Source organism: Acanthopagrus latus, chromosome 11 (assembly GCF_904848185.1).
Source record: "Acanthopagrus latus isolate v.2019 chromosome 11, fAcaLat1.1, whole genome shotgun sequence".
Classification (NCBI taxonomy): domain Eukaryota; kingdom Metazoa; phylum Chordata; class Actinopteri; order Spariformes; family Sparidae; genus Acanthopagrus; species Acanthopagrus latus.
In genome coordinates, this window is record NC_051049.1 from 21,107,805 (window position 1) to 21,129,374 (window position 21,570).

Sequence of the window (21,570 nt, forward strand, 5' to 3'; positions counted from 1 at the left end):
TGCATGAAACTGTGTTGTATTTTAGGGTCAAACTGTTTATTCAGTCTATTCAGTCTTGAGTTTGTCAGTCATGAAGCTCTTTCACTTCTGGTTGGAATATTTTCCTCAAAACTGTAGACTTTGTAGAGCACCTTTAAAGTGTCTGATATAACATCTGCTTCACTAGCAAATGTATGTTACATGTATACTTACATACAAGTATATGTGAGTCAATGTTTTTAATGCGAATGCCATACAAATTAATCAAAAAATGCACTGCTTTCATTTGCCAAGAAAATAAATTAATTTCAATGTGCTTTACTTTGACTGATGCAGCATGCAACCTGCAAAGTAACTAGTAACTAAAGTACTAAACAATTAAAGTACTAAAGTACAATATTTGCCTCCAAAATGTAAAAACAATGAAAAGTAAAGTAGCAGAAAAGGGAAATAGGCTATAACAAAGTACAGTACTTGAGTAAAAAGTTGAAAAATGGATCACTCGAGTAAAGAACTACGTACAACATTTGAGTAAACATACTAAGTAACTTTCCTGGAAGATGGAGATAATTTTTCTTTTAATGTTGTGTTTCCTTAATGAAGTTTGTTTACCATGTAAGCACTTAAATAACTAATCTAGGATGAAAAACTCATTTCAGAGTGTTAACGCTCTTTATTTTTCTCATCTTATTCATATACAAAAACATGTATTGATTGACTGTGACGGAATTACATTATTTTACAAGATCAACCTAAAATTTAAAGGCAGAAATAAACATTTCTAAACATTTTTTAGAACGAATAAGTCACTTCTTCCTGCTTGTTATTCAGACATTTTTCATAACTTACTGATGACAGAAATCAGTGCAAAAGACCGTGAGGGAAAATATGAAAATATATTCTTTCTTTTTTTTTTAAGGGAGTTAAAAAATATAGAAACTGACATCAATCATTTTAGTAACAATCCATGAATAAGACATCATTTCTTTTGAAGTGAGATTGAAAGTATTGTTTCTGTGAACACTTTTGATTCATCTAAAGCAGGTTTGTTACAGTGCAAACGTAACATTCAAGTTCACAACTTATTACTTGATTTCATGCTGTTGTTTTAATCAGGAATACTGAACAGTATTGGACGTTGCCCTGGAGAAAAGCTTCAGGCAAATATAAACATGGTAGACAACAGAAAGCGAGGCATTATTCTCAGCCACTTTTCTTTAAAGGCTGTACCTTTAGCTGTGAGTAATTATCAGTGCAGTAACAGTTTAAAGAACGGTGTTGTGAGGGTCAAAGTTCTTGATGCTTTGTCACTGAGAACAGGATAAAACCCAAGCTCTCTGCAGTGGATCTGTGTTTTACCAATGATAACCATAACAGTGATGTCTCCTGTGCTCTGTGCGTACGGCACCGTGTCATAAACTTGTAGGTGGCTCAAATGTCAGCTAGGTCCAACCTTAAACAGCCCTTTTTCCATTATGAAAGAAGATCTACTGTGCAGCAATGAAACCATTAGCAGGCAGAATGTGCCACTTATAACAAAATATTTCTCCACCAGGACTGACTGAGCCCTGTTCAAATCTTTTCCACATAGTTCCCAGGGAAGAGACCTTCCCTGCCTCGAATCCTGCCTGTCCACCAGCCTGAGGGATCTGCAATTAAGAGAGAAAAATCAATAACAATGGCAGGACATTTCATATCAGATCAATCAGTTTAGAGCTTCTGTTATTTGTTTAGTTTTTATCACTCTACATCTCATTTTCGTTTCATCCACTCACCTTCTTTGACAAGGTCGAACACGTCATTGACCTCAAAGCTGATCTCGTCTGTGTCCTGGCCAGTGTACTGATATAAGGCTCGACAGCGAGGCCCCTGGGGTCGAGGCTGTGGTTTAGGAGCAGGAGGAGGTCGATGACTGATGCTCCTTTTCCTCTGCTTCCTGTGACAGGGGGACATAATTGACAAAAGGCTGAAAGGAGTTGCTGATGACAGGAACATGTGAAGTTTCTTGAAATGAAATGTGCATTAAGAGACCTCAGAATAAACCTGCTAACAGTAGGCATTTGACTTTTTCTCTTTGCCAGGAAAAAACTTTTTCCCACATGTATCACATTCTTTATAGAATCTTTATGGAACTCCTATTGTCGCCTTTACTATGCAGAAAATTAGTACAACAGGAAGAATGCCTTCGAGCTGAACGGCTAAGAAATCTTTTGCATCTGGTTGTGTTCAGAGGAGACTTCCTACAAACCAATTTGCTTCAGGACATGGCATTGGCAGAAACTAGTTGAACAGCAGGTGGCTTAATCTCAGATCTCCATAAACAGGTTTATCTTCTCATTCATTCATTCGTTTGGGCTTGGCAAGTGTTGAGTCTCACCTTGACAAGCCTTAACAACTCACGTATGTGATGATTTGTAATGACTAATCAGCTCCCCTCAGACACAGGCTGTGATCATCCCTCCCATCCCTTTTAATCAAGTCTGACAAGGGGATCTCTCTTACCCTGACATGCCCTGGTCGGGAACATTAAGAAAGTCCAGGTTCCCCTGGTTGTGCTGGTTTTGTGCTGGGACTCGGGGGGCTCTCTGGGAGCCCAGTTTTGGCAGGGCTGTATTGGGTGGCCTGCCGTGTTTGTTTGGGGCAGAATATGTGATTTCTGACTGTTGTTGGGGAGGGGCTCTGGAAAACGTAGCTGCTCCATTCTGGTGTGCTGAGAAGAGAGGAGGTGGAAAAAATGTTAAGATAAAACTTAAACAACATCTAGACTTTTGCACAACTGCTGATGAATGAAAATCTTGCCAAAATACAATTTAGGAAATTGCTTAAAATTCAGTTTTAAATAATACAGTTGGTTCTGACTGGTAGCAGTGAAAGAAACATTCCCATTTTTAACTAAAAGCCGCTACAAGAAACTTTAACTTGTTGATTGTGGCGGCTCCTGCGGACAAGAGTTGTATTAGCACCACTTCCTCCAGAGAAATACAAGTTGAGTAAACAATAAAATATTTGGGTTGGATATAAAAGAAATATACTAAACATACAATGATAATTAAAGAATTAAATTGTGACTTTACCTCTACCTGCATAATTATTTCTCCCTCCACCGCGTGACTGTGGAGCGCTCTTCCTGGTTGGCTCTGAGAAAAAATACATATGCTTAGCTACATAAACATTAATCTAAACAAGAATCTATGTACAGTAAAGAAAATTTTTCCATTTTTGTAATTTTTTCCAGAACTCTCTTTTGTGTGTGTGTGAAGTTTTGCCCTGCTCCTTTTTATTTCAACGCTGTGCTATGTCATATTGTTTTAACTCACTGGAGCTTTTGGGTAGACCGTCCCCTACAGTGACGGTGAGGGTCTTCCCTGCAGGTTTGAGCTGGGCCAGGTCCCCTTGCCCCCTCTGAACCATCACAACCCTGGTTCCTCCTCCACCCCAGCCCTCCTTCTTCACTCTGAACTCTAGCCTGAGTGATAAAAAAGTGTATTAGTGATTTGAGTATGTAAGATCACATGAAACTGCAGCCAGTCTGAGTGTGCAGGTTGCTCTACCTGTCAGTGAAGGAGATTGTCAGTTTTCTCTTGTTCACTTCCTCGTAGCGTTTCGAGAGCAGGCTGAGGAACTCGGTCTTGAAGTTAGACTCGAGCAGACTGTCATACTGGGTCTCGTGAAGAATGAAGAAATCATCCTGTCTTGTACTGAAGGAAATCGAAAAAACAGACCATTAAGATAAAAGGGAAACTAGAAAAATGTACATCTTCTAAAGAAATTATCTACCTAGGAAACAATTTCAGTGTCTTAACATGTTGAGCTTTTTGTGGCTTTTTAAATGTTTTTCTATGGTGGTGAAAGTTAGAGGTATTAAAGCTCTGAGAATGTGTAACCTGCAGTTTAAATGCTGAAAAGAGTTTAGCACAAGGTGTAACGAGTCTGTTTACCAATTGAAATGTCAAGTTCTCAGTTGGGCTGTCACATTTTATTCAAAATCGTTTAAGTAATATTCAAGCTATAATAGCCTGTTTTGAAATGGCAAGGCAGTTTGCCTTGTGATCAAGCGGAGATCGCTCTACAACTTCACTATCAGCGGGACCTATGACCCTATAGAGAGGTGTAGTCTGTAAAACCCATAAATCAGTTAGCACTTTTGCACAACCAGTTCCCTCGTCTAAAATCTATGTTTTTTTCTTTTTTTTAATTGGCTTAAAGTCAAATGCCAAATAAAATCTGTGGTTACCACAGGCTTAAAGTATTTACACACTTTGTTCGACGACATAAAATACTCCATTAAATGTCCCACAATTTGATTACAAGGCACTTGCGTGTCTTAAAAATGGCGTTTGTTAACAAGTGGTTGAATGAGATATCATACTGAACACTGAGACTCATCTACTCACTAGTTCATCTTTATAGGTTGACTTTTGGTACTAACTATTCTAAGTCTAGTTTTACAACTTTTAGGCTGATCGATTTACAAAACACGTGTATAAAACTTGTGTAGTAAGTCCTTTAGTGGTGGCGACGTTAAGTCATGTGATAGACTATACTTATAGACTAACATTACCGTTTTGTTTCTAGCGATTTAATTTACGCTTCGAAAAAATCTCTGAAGATTATCTTGCTGACCAAAATGTTCAAGTATCATATTATGACACAAAGCATACTTTCAGCGATATACCAAAATCCAAATCAAGAGCCCTCAAGGCTTTGTAGATGGACACAGGGCGATGCTAACTTCTTGGAAGGTCTACAAGAATATATTGCCACTACACCACGCTAGTTCTCAGCAAGAAAAAGCAGACAAAATTCTGTGAATTCAAAGTTCTGCTGTATTTACTATTTTTGGGTCAGTGGCTTCTCATATAGCGGTGAGTGAACATCACAGCAGTGTGCTAGTTCTTATATTTTCTGCCACAGAAACAACCACAAATGTCACCATCACCCTGTGTAGTAGCATATCTCTTGTAAGACCCACCTGAGAGAGACACTACTGATGCTTCCAAACTCCAGTTTTCGTTTGAGCACCTCCTTTATCTGTCCTTTCTCAGGTCCTTTCTTCACCTTCTCGCGACCAATCAGATAGATGCCTTTGGGGGTCAAGATCATGTCTCTCTTGATGGACTGGGTTGTGAGAGAAAAAGCAGAAGTGAGCACTGTGAGCAAGGCCAGAAAAGAGAACAAGAGTGGGTGGCTGTGGGGATGAGGTAAGACGTCTCAAACAACAGTAAGGTTCCTGTCCAAATTTATCAGAACTGAACATAACTTAAATAAAGCCTCACCTTGAACCTGCGATCGAACTTGTTGACAGAATCCGCGAAGTCAACGCGCTCCCTCTTGGACAGAAACTGTCGCAGTTCAGGCCTCTGCTCCAGGCCGAGGTAGTCTCCGACAAAGTTTCTGTTGATGCTGTTCTTCCTCCGCTCCTTGGAATTGTACAGGATGTCTGAGGCTGTGTCGCAAGAATTGGCAAACATTTAGAATCACAGCACCAAATATGCACTTCAGTAAGAACAATAGTTTTGTCCTTGGAACTCACCCTCTTCTCTCATCTGTTCATATTTCTTCCTGGCGATGAATCTTCTCCAGGATTTCTGAATGATCCTGGCAAAAGTGTCAAACTTCCTCTCCCTCATCTCCTCAAGCAGGAAAAGCTACGGAGGAACCAGCATGAGGAAGGAGGTTACCTTTATCATTCACTGCCAAGTATATATCATTTTTTACACTATACTACACTATACAAGTACTATCAAGTTTTTGTGTGTTAATTTGAACATTTCTTTGTAACATGAAGTGCTGCAGACAGAAACGTAAAGGAACTTTGTTTGAAGTGTTTCAAACTATAATACATGCAGATCAATATCAGGGAGAGGAAGAAGCTTTCAGACCGCTACGACTTCAGCCACTTGGTGGTTGTGTACAGCACTGACATATCATCACCTTTTAGGTTGATATGGTGAAATTGTTAGCAAAAAGTTGCTTATTTACACATTCAGTAGTTACAGAGAAACATTATCATTCATTCGGAGTTCTGTTTGGTGCTACTTCCAATATCCACCTCCATTCAAATGTCTCACTATGTTCACCAGCATGTGGCTAACTGTGTTTGTCTGCTCAGCAGGTAGTATACAGCTGGGTTGTAGAGCTGTTGTTGCTCAAAGAAAAACAGCCATAGTTCATTTTATATTATTATATATTAAGTAGCATTATACCGTTCTCAAGGTGAGGCTAATTCTAGCTACATTATGTTCTGCTAATTAGTTTTATTTTAGTAGCAAATGTAGTTTTATTTGAAGCCATGCATCCTGTTTTTAAAGCTTGTTATATGTTAGAATTCATAAAGCAACTAGTTACTACGACTGTAAATGTTTTGGCATTTAAAATACCATATTTCCCTCTGAACTGTAGTGAAGGGGAAGAATAAGGAAACATCTCACAGTAAATGAGACATTTTCTGGTATCCCTGCCCACATGATCCAATCAAGACAGAGAACTCCATAAAGAGACAGTCCATTCTGCTCCTGAACATGCAGAGACCTGGATCCTGCTGTTCTGGTACCTATTTTGGCAATTTGGGAAAAGGGAAGGCTACCAATTCCAGGGAACCCCAGTGACAACTATTACTATTACTATTAATATTACTACCAAACGTGCCAGGTGATGAAAAAGACTTTAAAGAAAAGAAAGAGGCGAAGAGAGCTGCCTCAAGAAAAAAAGGTTGGAGTTGTGTCATGTTGCTGACGTAGAGAGATGTAAGGGGATTTAAGCAGTGTTATATTCCACCATAGATCAAAACTGATACAAAACACAACTCAAACTGATACAGATTAAAAGTTTTTTACTGATTCAGGGTTCTTGACGAAGACCTTGGTCCGTCCCATCTGGTACTGATCGTTGTCCATGTTGACAGAGCGGAGGAGGTGAAGGACCCCCTGCTGCTCTGGACCCCTCCAACATGGCCATGTCTCCGCTGTCAGAATAGCATATCTGGATACAACAAGTACACATGTAGCAACAAAAAGTCACTTTGAGAGTGTTTTAGAGGCGTTTTTCTTTCCGGACAAACACACAGAAATGGATGTACCCTTTAAAGCAACACTGCAGGATTAAACTCACCTCATCAGAAACTTATTGAAGGCTCTGCGGTATGCAAATCCAGCCCTTCTTACACGTATATTTTCCCGCAGTCCCAGGTATTCAACCTGATGCCTTGCCCTAAAAACAGATGGAGCACCGCCATTTGTTTAGAAGAGATTACTTACTTTGAGTTTATCTGTTAAAGTTACAAAAGTCATGGTGAGGATGCTGACCTGCTCTCCTCCCAGTCTTTCGGTCTTTTTGTCTCATTAGGTTTGATACAGCGGATATAGTGCGGAGTGCATTTCATCAGCGTGTTCACCAGTTCATTAGCTTGTCTCTGTTGGAACATTCAATGCATTGTTAAAACCTCCAAAATACATTTTTATTCTGTTTTCTGCAAAGTGAGGAGAGGATAAAACATACACTGATCGAAAGTTACCATCAGTTGAAAGCCTCACCTTGATCTTTGAGCTGGCTGTGGTCGGCCTGCCTTTCTTATCTGTGTTCAGGCTTTCAGGGAACAAGCTACGGATGAAGTCACTGTGGAGACAAATTAAAAGATGTTACATTTCTTTTCTCTACTTCATTTCTTTCCAAAACATACCACCAGTAAATACATAAAATAGGTTTATGAGACTTACTATTCGCTGCTTTGCATGAGCTCAATGAGGTCGGGGAAAAGCACATCTCGGTTCCTCTCACAGAAGCCATTGATATCATACGACACCTGAGATGACACCAGGCATTATATTTGCTGTGTAAACTTCACTTTAGGATCATTTGCTGTATGATTTTCAATTCAAATGTGCTTAAGGGTTGTTCATGCAAAACCCTCAATCACAACACATCACACATCGGACAACAAGCATTAGCTTCAGGAACCCTCCCAATTTGAAATACAATACAAATAATTGTCCGTGGGTAGTATTCCTGCCACCACAAAGTCAGTGTGACTGATTTTATGTTCGTACTTTGCCAGCGTAGTGATGTATGACGAAGCCAGAGTTCCAGCTGTTGAAATGTTCATGTGTTCCCACAGCAGCCTGCAGTTTCTGCAGGAGGGTGTCATCTGCGCCCTCTCCTTTGGCATGCATGGTGGCGCACACATCATCCAGCACACTCATTATACCAGGTGGGTTCTGCAAGGAGAGGATGGAGTGTATGAAATTTTCTATAAAAAAGTCACCGCTCGCAACAGATTTCACACTTTTAAAAGTGTTTGGGCCTAAAAACAAAAGATCCTCCTTGCAAACATCCAATATGATGGTTAATTATTTGATGATAAAAGAACAAGATGATAATGTTTATTTAAAATAGTGTTAAACCCATTAAAGCCAAGCAAGAACACTTTTTAAATTGTTTATGTTATTTATGCAACTGTTTATGCCTCACAAAGACAGAGTTGGAAAAAAGGTTGCATTCCTGGGGTCAAAAAATGGTTAAAAAATCAGTTCATGTGGAAATATCTCATATAAGCTGATTCTTTTTTGTGTTTTAGGAATCGTAGATGAAAAATAGAAAAGATATTCAAAAAAAATCTAAATTCTCTTAATACCATTTCTAAAATAAGAATATTTTCAGGTTTCTTTACTCCACTATGACAGAAAACTGACTATCTTTGGGTTTTGGACAAATGTCATCATGGGCTTTGGGAAACACTGACATTTTTTTTTTACCATTTTATGGAACAGACAACAAATCTATTAAAGGATGATGAGTTGTGAGCTTACCAATTTATTTTCAATGAGGTCACACACGATCTTATTGTTGAAGTACTCGATGGGAGTCCACTTGATGCCCTCCTGAACATACTCTTCCTACAGGAAAATCAGAAGACATTAGAATGAACTAGAAGACAGAATGGAGCTCAGAGGAAAACAGATTGAAATACATTTTAAGAAGGCAGATTTGAAAATAGAAAACCACATTCAGACTGAATTATTCAGAAGCTCACTCTTTGCTTCTAATCAACAAAATCCCATTTAATCAGTCAAGTGCAGAAGTATAGAGACAATGAGGACAACACAAGAGATGTGACAGACTTTACAAAAGCAACACATTTCACTGTAGCTACCTGCTCAGCCTTCAGAGTCAGTTCAATAAAGATCTGCTGCAGTTTCTCGTTGACAAAGTTGATACAGAACTGCTCGAAGCCATTTCTCTGCCAGTGAGGGACACAATCCAGTCAATATCACATTATTACAACAGTAAATCTTGCTGTGCTGTACCTTCTCTAAATCTACCATCTGTTGTTGTAGTGGCTGCCTATAAATATTATGGAACACTACGTTGTACTGACCTGGAATATCTCAAAACCATAAATGTCAAGCACTCCGATGCTGAATTCTTCATGCGGCTTCTGGATGGCTTTATTTATAGCCTGGAGAAGACAGACAGGGAAATATAAAGACCAAATCACTGTATATCAACTTGTGTCAGTAACTAGGTAGGTAAAAGGTTTCCCCCTTATTTCACGCTTTTTGTTGCTTCTGTGTTTAAAAAGTCTGACTACCTCCACCAGATAGTCAAAGAGTCGTGCATAAAGGGCTTTGGCCAGGGCGTCTCGTGTGTAGGTGGCCTGCTCCTGGTTCAGGGTCACATTGATGGACTCTGACTTCCCTCCCCACTTTGAATCCATCCTCCGGCTCGTCAGCTTGTCCTGCAGACGGTTGGGGTCTATGCCCAGCAAATATGCTGGGAAGGCAAGCACTGGAAGAGAAAAGTCATATTTCAAATCAACATAGATATACAAAATAAGGCTTGAGTAAAGAATGCTTCTCTCTGCAGTAAATGTAGATGAAAGTGTCTGCAGATTTTACAATTCAAAACAGCGACTGTGGGATAGTAAAATTGCTGCCTGGATGTAAACACCAATTATCTATTGAGCAGGCAATCCTTTGGCAGCAAACAAAGGAGAGGCTAAACAAAGTAGTAGCGATGTGTACGGATCCTGTCAATTAACGGTGTATTTGTCATGGGACTTCTTCATCACTGTGAGCTGTAATTTACTCATATCCCTTAAGGGATGTGCACACACAATCCCCAGTGTGTGTACACGGGCATGGTTGAATGAATATGTGTGACTGGCGTATGTGCGTGTGTCTCACTCACAGTCCGTGCTCTCCACCTGCCCGTAGTTCCCTGCTTCAATGAAGCTGATGTTTCCCAGGTGGAGGATGCCTGCGACAATCTGCAGCACCTGAGTCTGGATGTCACCTGGGATCCCAATCACCTGCATGGCTTCCTGGAGACCACAGCAAAAAGAAATGAGGGCAGCAGTTTGTCGCATCAACAAGCATGGCTAAGACTGAGTGGAAATATTTGATTTTCATAACACACTTTTTTTTTTAGCTATTTACTATTTGCTTTTTTTGTTTACTGGTATTTCTGGCTGGGCAATATTAGACTGTGAAGAACAAACATAGCAATTACACTCAGTTACTGTTAAAACTAGCTAATTTTTCATTTTTAATGCTAACTAAAACTGTAAAAAAAAAACAAAAAAAACTACCAATTAAGCCCAACTTTGTAAGTATTAAAATGCCCTGCTTTTTTAAAATAGTGTTTTAGAAAAGACTACTTTTTATATCACTGAGGGCTTAAATTTCAGCACTTAATTTATATAACCTGAGCTAAAACAAAATCTGAAGAATAAGCATGGCTGCTTACCACAGGGAAAAAAGAAAAGCGTTTTCTTTAGTGTTAAAAATAACTCATGTATAGCTAACTTTTTCACTTTTGACAGTTGTTTTCACTGTTAGCTAAAGCTGCAACTGTTAAAAGAAAAAGTGCTGTTGCTATGGATACCTGCCATTTGCGCACTGGTTCAGAGGTTTTTATATGGGACTATTTCTTTAGTAGAAACTAGTTCCAACTAAAAATATTCAATGTGAGCTCTGTATATTACACTGAGTAACACTTGTACTGTTTTTGAAAAGATGCGCTCCCACTGATTTTTTACTAAATGTATTTGTCAATGCTATTGTGACGGAGGGACTGGTAACGCCCACACCAAATAAATAAATCAAAAACTAGCTAGCTAGTTACTATGAAGCTGCAGGGTCAGAATACTTTGTTCTACCTAATAAGTCGAGAATAAATATGTAAAGAAAAAAAAAAGAATATATATATGTTAAGTTTAACAGCCTTATACGTCGTTTACCAGACTTTTGTTTAATGTGTAGCCTGCAATACAGATGTTACAATGTACAGAGTTACATTGATTTCCATGAAAGCTAACGTTAGCTACACTGTTTGTCTTCAAGGCTGGATTAGCAACTGTCCCTGTCAACCATTTACTTTCTTTGCTTTACACAGCTAGATATGAACAGGCATATTAATTACAGGTTACTCCTAAATTATTTTCTGTTAAACTATATTGTCACACAGCAAACCTGGTGCCATGTATAATGCACACAGTGATTCCCAAAAGTCTCCTGGTCCCTCAACATCGAGCACTTTGCAACTAGGCAACGCGGCCTAAAGTAGGTCTGTGAGTCTGAAGTTTCTTAAGAGTTATAGTCCCCTCAAAACTCATGGTTTAATTGTTTATATTTTTCCATATTTGTCAATAAATCATCACATGGCCTTATATTTTATATTGTGAACCCCACAGAGGCATGTAGAGCCTCTATTGGGGACCACTGATTTTCTCCACAATATACAGTACCATAGTTTCTTGAAAGTCTTTGCTGTCGTTGGTCCCATCCACCTTGTAGGTCCCAGACTGGTTGAGGTAGTAGTAGTAGTCTGGGGTCATGATGCCCAGACCCTCTTTCTGCTGACTGTTGGCGCCCTCTATCAGCTGGAAGAGAAAAGTGTAGGTAGAAAAGAAGTTAGGAGTGGCAGTTCTTTTCAGAGTGGATGCAGAAAAAATATGTATGGTTCACTATTACCTAAATTAATAATGAATCATAAATAGACAGGATCAGTATCTGTGACAATCAGTGCTTGCTCTGACCTGATAGTAAATGTGGAAGTTACGCTCGCTCTCATTCTGGCTCACCACCCTTGACTTCTCCAGCAGGAAGTTTGAGATTTTTCCGCCATCTGGTTCTCCTCCTCTGCTGAACTGAATCTCAAAGTATTTCCCCTGTTAGATGCAAAGTCAAAGTCAACAATCAGAGGTGTCAAACAGTCTGTCATCTAATAAATCTCTCTCATCTGGTTAACTCAGCAGGTGCAGAGTGAGTGCGCTCCTTGTGCACCTGCCCGACACACTAACAAAACCTCATTGAAACCTCAGTAAAGCCAATACAGAGAACATTGAATAAATAACTCAGATTAGAATTGAAATTTCTTAAAACACTTGTTGTCAGGATGAGACAGTGCCAGAACACTGTAGCAGATTTCCAGATAAAAACTGTGCCCTCCATGGTTGCTACATCTGTATGACCTGGAAAATACTCTGCATACATCTAACTACACTGACCTGCACTAAAGCTTTCTAGCTACACGAAGGGGCTACAGAAACATTACAATTTAGTGACTTGCACTAATCTGCACACTTGCATGTTCTTCTTTATAGGTGTGAAATAAGAGTCATCCTAAGGACCCCACTGATGAGAAATGACACGGGTTGTGTCGTCTTGTAGGGAGCATCATACCAACGATGCTAACTGACACAACGCTTCATAAGACAAACTAAATATTATATATGTGCCCCTATTTCTCAAATATACCCTTTGCGGTAAGTGCATCCTTTTAATACTTTGGATCAGTACTATGTTTTGATAGGTGAATAATGTTATTTTTCCATTAGAGCTGAAACATTTAATTAATTGAAGCTCTGAAGAAACTTCACTGAAGAACGACTTTAGAAATTGATTAAATTGTAGTAAAAATGTAGTGTTTCAAAAATTACTGCTCATCATTCCATAGTTTTAACTTCGAAGTTGTAATGTTTGCATATTTGTCCATCTCATGTGATAGTTAACTCAATACATTTGGTATTTGGACTGTTGGTTAGACAAAACCTCACCTGTTTTTGGACATTGTCACTGATCATAAATTAACTGAGAAACAATCTGCTTATCATTACAGTAATAATTGTTAGTTCACAAATGGCAGTATGAGAAATCCCCTTTATGTGGAGCATGTCTGTAATGAAGTTTTCTTCATCCATACAAGTCAATTTGCGTAATCCAAGTCTATGGATGCCTCAGATCTTCAATGTAGCTGCTAAGCTAAAAGCCTAAGCATGCACCCATTCTGAATTGGGTGCATGAGCTTGACTGCGTGTTCTAGGTGTAAATAGTTTAATTGCAAATCAATTTGGGATCTTTGGGCTTCCTGAAATGCACATTATGTTGAATGAGCTGTTTAAGCCACTTAATGCTGTTGTTTTTTTATGGTTGGTTAGTGTGCTTTTGTTCTGAACATAACAGTATGCAGCAGCAGCCTGTCAACAGCTCTGGGACCTCATTGTGCCACTACAGCAAAAAACAGTGAATCACCACATTAGGATTTCTCCTCCAGTCTTGATAAAATATCATAGCAATCCATCCAGTAGTTGGAGTGATGTCAGTTTGAATCAGAGTGGTGGACCAGACAGCCAACTTCCCATGCCCATGCCATGCTAGCATGGCTAAAAATCAGTACAAACTTTAACAACAAAAAGAAAAATTGACATTTTAGGATCTACAAACCACCACCACAACTAGCATCCGCAGTAAGTGTTGCAGAAAAGATTATACTCACAAAACGACTAGAGTTGTTGTTGCGGACAGTCTTGGCATTACCAAAAGCTTCCAGGAGGGGATTTGACTGTAGGATGATGTCTTTTACATGCTGCCCACACACACAGTGACAAAGTGTGAGACACAACAGAAATGCCTGCTCACTACAGGAAATGTAAAGATATTTTTAGCCATTGTGTGCTGTGCCTACCTGAACTTTCGATCCTCCTCCTGATACTTTGGAAATGTAACCCATGATATATTTGGCAGCTACTGTCTTTCCAGCACCACTCTCACCGCTACCACAACACCATGACAAATAGGACACAACACATAACAAAACAACATAATGTTACTCAAGCTACACTGGCACGTGGCAACCCATTCTGCAATTATAAAAAACGAACAACAGGGCTTTTTGTGATCACCTAATGATGACACACTGATTCTCTCCATCAATCATCATGTTCCTGTACATGTTATCTGTCAAGGCGTAGATGTGCGGTGGATTCTCATATTGGGCCTACAGAGACAAATACAAAGAAAGAGATTTGTGGTCAGTCAGTCCACAGTTTGATCCAAACACCAATTTACAAGGGCTGTTTATGAAATGTTCAGAGAGTGTACTCACAGCTCCTTGGTAAAGTTCGATCTCTCTCTCGGTGAAATAGGGCATCTGCTTGAATGGGTTAACTGATATTAATACAGGGCCGATGTATGTCTGAGTAGAGAGGTCAAGGGGTGTAAATTGTCTTTTAGGCCATAACTAATATACTTCCTAATTTAAATATCCAATGTATAATATATTCAATAACATTCAGGTTTTGTTGTTGTTGTTTATCAAGGTGTGTGGCTTATATATGTACTGAGGAGTCAAAGTCAAATATATGTCCAGAAAAATCTGGTTACAATGCAAATGTAACACCAATGCCCCTGCCCCTGTCATTAATATCAGTACATACAATATAGTTTACACAATACAGTCCAGCAATCAAACTCACACAATCTCTGGCAGTAAGGCTTGGGCCAATAATAGATATTACCGACTATCTCTTACACAATATTGAATATTGCACAGCTGTTACGACATCTTAAGGCTTTTATTTTGCAAAGAAAATGCACGCTGAGCTGTCGTCGCAGCAGCGGCAATGTACCTTGATATTTAAGGAAGTGGCAATGAGACCGGACTGGCGGAGTTTACTACAGGTGAACTGGCCTGACGTGGTGGCATGCACGCAGTGTTGTCAGACAATTATATTGTCTGTCATGATATTTGGGCTGAACAATACAACTGATGTAAAACTTTGGATATCGCCCAATCTTGCTGGCAGTAAATCATCTTTTCATTTTGTCATTGTGGCACAATTAGGAATCACTTCATAACAAGTGCACTTAAAAAACAACAACCACAGTACTATTTGTACCAAATGTCATGGTGATCCACCAAACAGTTGACTGACAGACATTACCGCCTCACTAATAAATTACAGGTTATAGTTGGCATCTGTCACATTTATCTGGTATGGCGGTGGTGGGGGGAATTACTAGGGTCATGTCTTCAGTATTTCTAAAAACTTGTGCTGCGGCCTGACAATTATAGAAAAGGTTCAACCGTCTGTACTTCCTGATTACTGTGATAAAATAGTTGCCTTAAAAAGTCAAAACATTCTATGCAAATGAGAAACACCAACCACAAGGATCTTTCACTTCATGTCAGTGAACTATCTGGAATTTCAAAATTGTTTTTATCTTGGAAATGGCTAATTCATAGTTGCTGATGAGATCAAGCTTGTTGACGAATAGTTATCCCTGACAAGTTGTAGGTCCTTGTGACTTGCTGCTGCAGTGTGCTTGAAGTGACATCAGCTGTGAATTTCTTTTCCTGACTTTAAATATAGGTTTCAAGTTCAGCTGTGCTCTAAGAAGACGGAAGTGAGCGGTGAGTCATATTGAATGCAGAAGAGGAAGAGTGAATTCATTGTATTCATGCCCTTATATGTTTGTTCAAATTGTTTGACCGTGTGGTTGTCATTCTTTTGGCATATGTTTGTGTTTAAAGATGGGCTGGATGTTTTAATGGTGATGATGTAGGAATCCATGTAACAGAGACATTGATTGGACAGGATACACAACAATAATACTCCACATTTAACCAAATTCAAATTCAGTTTTCTTAAATCTCTTAATCTTTTGGTGTTCTTGAGTGATTAAAGGACGAGGTAGAGAGTGGGCTCTGAAGACAGACTGACACAGTGGCTGAAACTTCCTGTCCCACATTCATTATGATTTCCTGCCAGCAAGAATCTAAACAAGAGTCCGTTGCTGATCTTTCTAATGTCCCCGCAGATAAATCAAGTAATATCATCAATATTTGTGACCACAATTTGAGGTGTCCAGAATTGGAGACGATGATATTGAAAGGATACAAAGATGTAGTCGTCCATGTATCTTTTCTTAAGGTTTTCCACGATGGCATCCTCAGTGATCTTGGATAGCAGGACCATGTCGTCCACTCCGCTCTGCTTAACATTTTGACTCTGCCAGTGGTACTTGGCCTGAATCACACACCAGAGAGAGGAAGAGAGAGGGTTATACTGTGTTTTTTTGTCTTTATATCCATATCTAATTGGCATATGAACCCTGAAAGCTGAATGATGGAAATAGTGCCATGACTTAAGAAAAGAGTCTGTGTTCAAATCTTCCATCTTTGCGGAAGTGCAATACTAAATTGTTGGAACAAAGTGCCAAAACAAAACAGAAACAAACAAACAAACACACACACACAAACAAACAAACAAGGAAGAACGGGAAAGTAACAAAAAACAACAACCAGACAATGGAAAAATAAAACAGAATACAAGAAACAAACAAGAGAGAAGTGAACTGATAAATGAACAATGAAAAACAAAGAAGGGGAATAAAGTAAAATAAAAATAAAGACGCAAAAAATAACCGAACAAGCTCACAAACAACTAAACAGAAAGAAATAAATAAAGAAGGAAAAGATGTAGGAGACTGTAAAATGTTGGTTCCTCAGCTGTCTGTTGATTTTGGTTAATGACAAAGACAAGTTTGGCATCATGTCTGAAGAATGCAACCCACTGTGGTCGTCATTACAGGAAGCTGGGGCTGGTTGCTGAGAAACAGGTCAAAGATGAGGTGAGCTCATTTTCTAAGTTTGACGTTTTAGAGAAGCACCAGCTAAACTTTGTGACTTGCTGACTGTACACAGGATCTGATCGTGACTTGGTGATGAATCAACAGCTTAATAATGTTGTGAAACAATGTGTGTTTTAATAATGAAGAGTGCATCAGACAGACCATAATTCTCTGTTGAGAGCTTCTTGTGGGACCCTGAGGTGAACTCATCTCCTACGTCTTGGTTTTCCAAAAGAAATACTGGTTTGTTTGATGTGTGAAGTCTTACAGGTCTTGACATTGGCATGTTGGTTGAGCTGTGGTCTGGGGCTTCCACCTATGCCTTTAGTCCTTTTTCTTATTTTGTAATTCATTTGTCATATTCTGCACCAAACCTATTTAGAACTTTTCACCAGAAATGCCAGAAACTTTCAAAATAAAAACACATCAAAAGTATGGATATATAGTTTGAAATTCTGTTAACATTTAAAGTTTCCAGAGTATCTAGTAATTCCAAAATATGAGAGACTGAGATTTAAGGAAATGTGAAAAAATAAAATAAAAATACAATAAATGTGTTACTATTTGTATAAAAGAAATGTCATGTACTGTAGCTCAGTTAAGTTGTGGTCTAAGCAGACACACAGTATAAGAAAAAGAGTATTTATTTCATTTCCTCATCTCATTGAATGTGTATTTTTAATTCTAAATTTAAATCCCCTCTGGGGAATTTCAGACAGAGAAGTCAGAAGTGTCTGATTAGAACCCTTGAAATCAGAAGCAGCAAAGCCCATCTGTTCTTACTGAAGATACAAATCTTTAAAAACAGGTCACTTACATAGTTTCATTAAAAAGGGTTTATTGTTTTCCAAAAACAGCTGGGCACAGTAGGTTTCATTAATGATGAGTCAATTCTGTTTTGTCTATTCTCAGCAGCAGTTCAATTTTCATTGGGCTCTATTTGGTATTTATTGCAGCAGGATGTTGATGTGGCATGTCTTAAAGTAAACTACAGCGTGACCTAGTAGCTCGGTCGCTAGAGCATGCAACCCATGCACAGAGGTCTGGGGTTCAGGTCCGACCGGTGGCCTTTGTTGCATGTCACCCCCCCCCCCCCCCCCCACACTTTATTTTATCTCACTTTATCTCGTCACATGAAAAACATTTTCGGACTGCGGTACTCTTCGCTGTTTGTTTTACCTGCCTGAAACGGGCAATGTAAAAACTCTACGGACATTATCTGTAAGCTAGCTGATAACAGACACACTTACTGTATCTATTAAAGTGTGTCTTTTATGTGATTGTGGTCAGCCTCTGACTAAAGTCAGAACTCAGCAGAATCTCTGGTTCTTTGTACTGTTTCCCTCCAGTCTTAAGAAGCTGCAGATTTATAAAGCCTTTTGGAGAAGCTAATTCTGAGCTCAAGTTGAATTTGTTTCAACACAATGGCATGATCGACAAGTTTAGTCTTTCCACTGACTTTGTAATCACACGGCTTCTAAAATCCACTTAAAGCCCTGTCCACATTAGGATCGGGATGATAGACGGTGCCATTGTTCATTGCAGACTGGCTGACAGTCATCGACTTCTGAGCCCTACACCATCCTAAAATTGTGAGCTAAAATGATCCACATTGGAGTTGTTGGCCTTTTCTGGTCTGTTGTTTGCTCAATGCACTAATGTTACATCTTCATGGCAATTTTATTTTTAAATCTGCCAGGTGCGGCGAACCTAAGACACTCGGTTACATCATTTACAGCAGTTTCTTTTCTTTGGACCACTCTTACTGTGTTTCTTTTGTTCGGGCTCTTGTTATTTGTGTTCTCTTAGCTAACTTAGCCAACTAACTTTGTTTGAAGCTTCTGAGGTTTTACACAGCTAAGTTACAGACGTGGCATAGAGATACTAACCCTTTTAACCTGGTATGGGGATATGTGAAGGTGGATGGCGGTATTTTAAGACTACCTTAAATAACTAGGCCCTGGTCGATATTGGCACGTCACAGATAAATCCATATGGATGTATATTTTATATCTGAAAACTTTCTCTTATTTATTTATTAATAATAATTTATTATCAAATTCCCAAGGAAATGTATAATTTTAGTGGACTGGTGTTATTTTGGATGATAAAGCTTATTGTTAAACTGTAAAATGTCTTGCATCCGTGATATGTTTTTCAATTTGGGAGGGATGTATACATTGATATTTAAAGAATACTGGCTATCTATTGATATCCCCATCCGGTATCAGTGGGGCTCTATTAAAAAGAATGTTTTAAACTAGTTAAAAACCTTCTCCATATATGAATACTTCTCATATTAGGGAAGAGCCGCTGATGACACTGAAATCTGTTCTCGTTAAGAAACACTTTCTACTCTTCAAACTCTGAGCAGTCATGAGATAGTCAAGCCGTGTAGTTAAAAAGTCAAATAATTCAGATATCGAGAACCACAAATAGAATAGAATGTGGTTTTGACACAGCAGCTCTGATCCGAAAAACTTGCGGCATCAAACCGGAACTTTCTGCACAGTTGTTGAAAGAAACTGTGAGCTGACCCTTTAACACCCACCTCAGTTCTCACGATTAGTTCTGCCCGATTGTGAGCACCAGACATATTTAAATGGACAGTTGCAGATCTTTAACTGCAGCCTCCTCAAGTTGTTGACTCTGATTTTGAAAGGTTAAAAGCTGAACGATGATGACTGTGTTTTATGACTTCAAACAAAAGACTGGTTGAGGTTGGATATGTGATGGATCATTCTGAGTGTGAGGAGGAAGTGTTGTAGGCCTCTCCTGTAGTCCACTTCCCCCCTCTCATACCTCATCTCTGCCTCTTGTGAAACCCTAAAAACTTTGTACATGCTTCTGGTTCTCTTCCTGCAACCGCCTGCACAACCCGAGGGGGCTGTCAAAGCTGTTTTCAGCACTGTGCAAGCAATAAATCTTATCAACTGAGATTACAGAACAACTCTATAGATTCACGGATAATTCAAGATGATGGGTTTTTCAACTTATTTTAACATGGGCGCCACATTTTGTGACAGTCTCTGGTCCTTTTTTTACGCCCTACATCTGACTTCAATCAGTCCAAATCCACAGTTTTATCTGAAGTGTGATCCCAAATCAAAAAACACGATAATCCAACTGGTGTGTTTTATTAGCTTGAATTGCTCTCAATGAGAGGACCATTGAGGTTAGCTCAAGGCAGAAAAAAAAGAGGAAACTCGCTGTCTCTCTCAGAAGGAGCTGAATTTCTCTGAAGAGATGGCCTTTAAAGGCAAACTATGAAATCCATCTCCATGTAAAAAATGGATTCAAACAATGAAACACTTTTTTTTTTATGACTTGTTGCATAGAAACTTCTGAAATGAGATGCAGTTAATTGTGAGCTGTTGGCTCTTTTACAGAAAACTGTCTGTTTTTGAGAGCAAAGCATCGAAAGTCAAACACTTGAAGGATAAAAGATAAGGCACACGCATAAAGTGCTAGTTTTCAGAGCGTACACACATGTCACAGCTGTCTGAGGGTGTGTGAGATTGAAAATGAAGGTGTGGTACGGTACCATTGTTGCTGTGGGGGCCTTTCCTCCTCACGCGTCCACTGTCCAGAGAGTGTGTGTCTGTCTGAGTGTGTGTGTGTGTGCCGTTAAAATCCACCGGTTGACCACCTCAAACTGCAGCCATCACACACACATCAGCACGATCAGCGCCAACAGCAGCCAGCGAACTACAAGACATCCACTGTTAAATTCAAACTCTACTTCCTCATCCTCCCACAGATGCAGTGTGTGAAACAAGAACTGCTCGAAGATAACACACACACACACACCGATGCACACACCACGCAAAGTTGAGCAGCTACTTCTGTATTTCTGTCATATTCAGAGTCATCAGAGCGAGGCTGGAACAATGATTAGTCTGATGACGGCTTCCACAGGTTAACGGGGCAATAAGTCAGTCCAAATCGATCTCTCCAACAGCAGACAAGCGCTGATGGTGACAACAACCACAGAGTGATGATTATCTTCAGTCTGTTGCCAAATGATGGTGTTTCAGTTATGAGCTGCCGGCTCCACCCAGCCTGTGGTTGCTTCACCATGCGTTTCTGTCATCAGAGAGGCTGCTGCTTCCAACGCCCATAATAACTGCAGCAGGTTCACACAGAGGTACAATAACTGGCAGCTGGAGGTGTCACACCGAGATGTTGTTTTTGCATCTTGCGTGAGGGTGTTTTCGAGTACCTGCACAGCAAACTTCAGTCAATGAGGATCAGCGGCTTTATGAAATGGACGGACAGTCAGTTTTGATCTTCAGTGCGACTCATGCACCCACCCTCGTGCTGATGAAGAGTCACTTGAAAGTCACGTTTCACAGCAGAATGGTGTTGCAGCATTGTCTTCAACAACTGAAGTAGAAGCGGGGACTTGTTTTAGAACATAAAGTAATGGCAGAAGAAACCCCAAAACAAAACAGAACTGGCTCCAAATAACCTATATGGCATAATCCAAATGTCCAGAAGCCCTGAGATCTCAAATTCATTTGAAAAAAAAAATAAAAAAATAAAAATGTGTTGGGTACAACAAAACTTCACCCGACTCTTCTTCATCATGGGGCTGAGTAGGTAATAACTGAGGTTTCATTTTTTGGGTGAACTTATGTTTGCAGTGATTTTCTTGGGATGTGTTTGGCTGTATGTTTGT

The 21,570-nt window shown here is 39.4% G+C and overlaps 1 protein-coding gene across 2 annotated transcripts; it reads right to left on the reverse strand.

The window, feature by feature from the left end:
- Window positions 1-632: 632 nt before the first annotated feature.
- Window positions 633-20,884, reverse strand: myo1f (myosin IF). 2 transcript variants are annotated; one of them, XM_037115417.1, is made up of 29 exons: window positions 20,712-20,884; window positions 20,434-20,597; window positions 16,157-16,285; window positions 14,362-14,451; window positions 14,159-14,253; window positions 13,942-14,029; window positions 13,753-13,842; window positions 12,014-12,145; window positions 11,723-11,857; window positions 10,165-10,297; window positions 9,566-9,762; window positions 9,353-9,433; window positions 9,128-9,214; window positions 8,784-8,870; window positions 8,025-8,192; window positions 7,695-7,780; window positions 7,512-7,593; window positions 7,284-7,390; window positions 7,090-7,188; window positions 6,816-6,960; window positions 5,513-5,627; window positions 5,256-5,425; window positions 4,952-5,097; window positions 3,531-3,677; window positions 3,297-3,445; window positions 3,054-3,116; window positions 2,482-2,689; window positions 1,755-1,915; window positions 633-1,628 (listed from the first exon to the last, which is right to left on the reverse strand). In XM_037115417.1, the coding sequence occupies exons 2-29, from the start codon at window positions 20,434-20,436 to the stop codon at window positions 1,552-1,554; spliced, it is 3,270 nt and encodes a 1,089-aa protein (XP_036971312.1). In that variant the 5' UTR covers window positions 20,437-20,597; window positions 20,712-20,884; the 3' UTR covers window positions 633-1,551. The 2 variants fall into 2 exon arrangements, with proteins under 2 accessions (XP_036971312.1, XP_036971311.1); XM_037115416.1 differs by having other exon boundaries at window positions 20,434-20,884.
- Window positions 20,885-21,570: the final 686 nt, after the last annotated feature.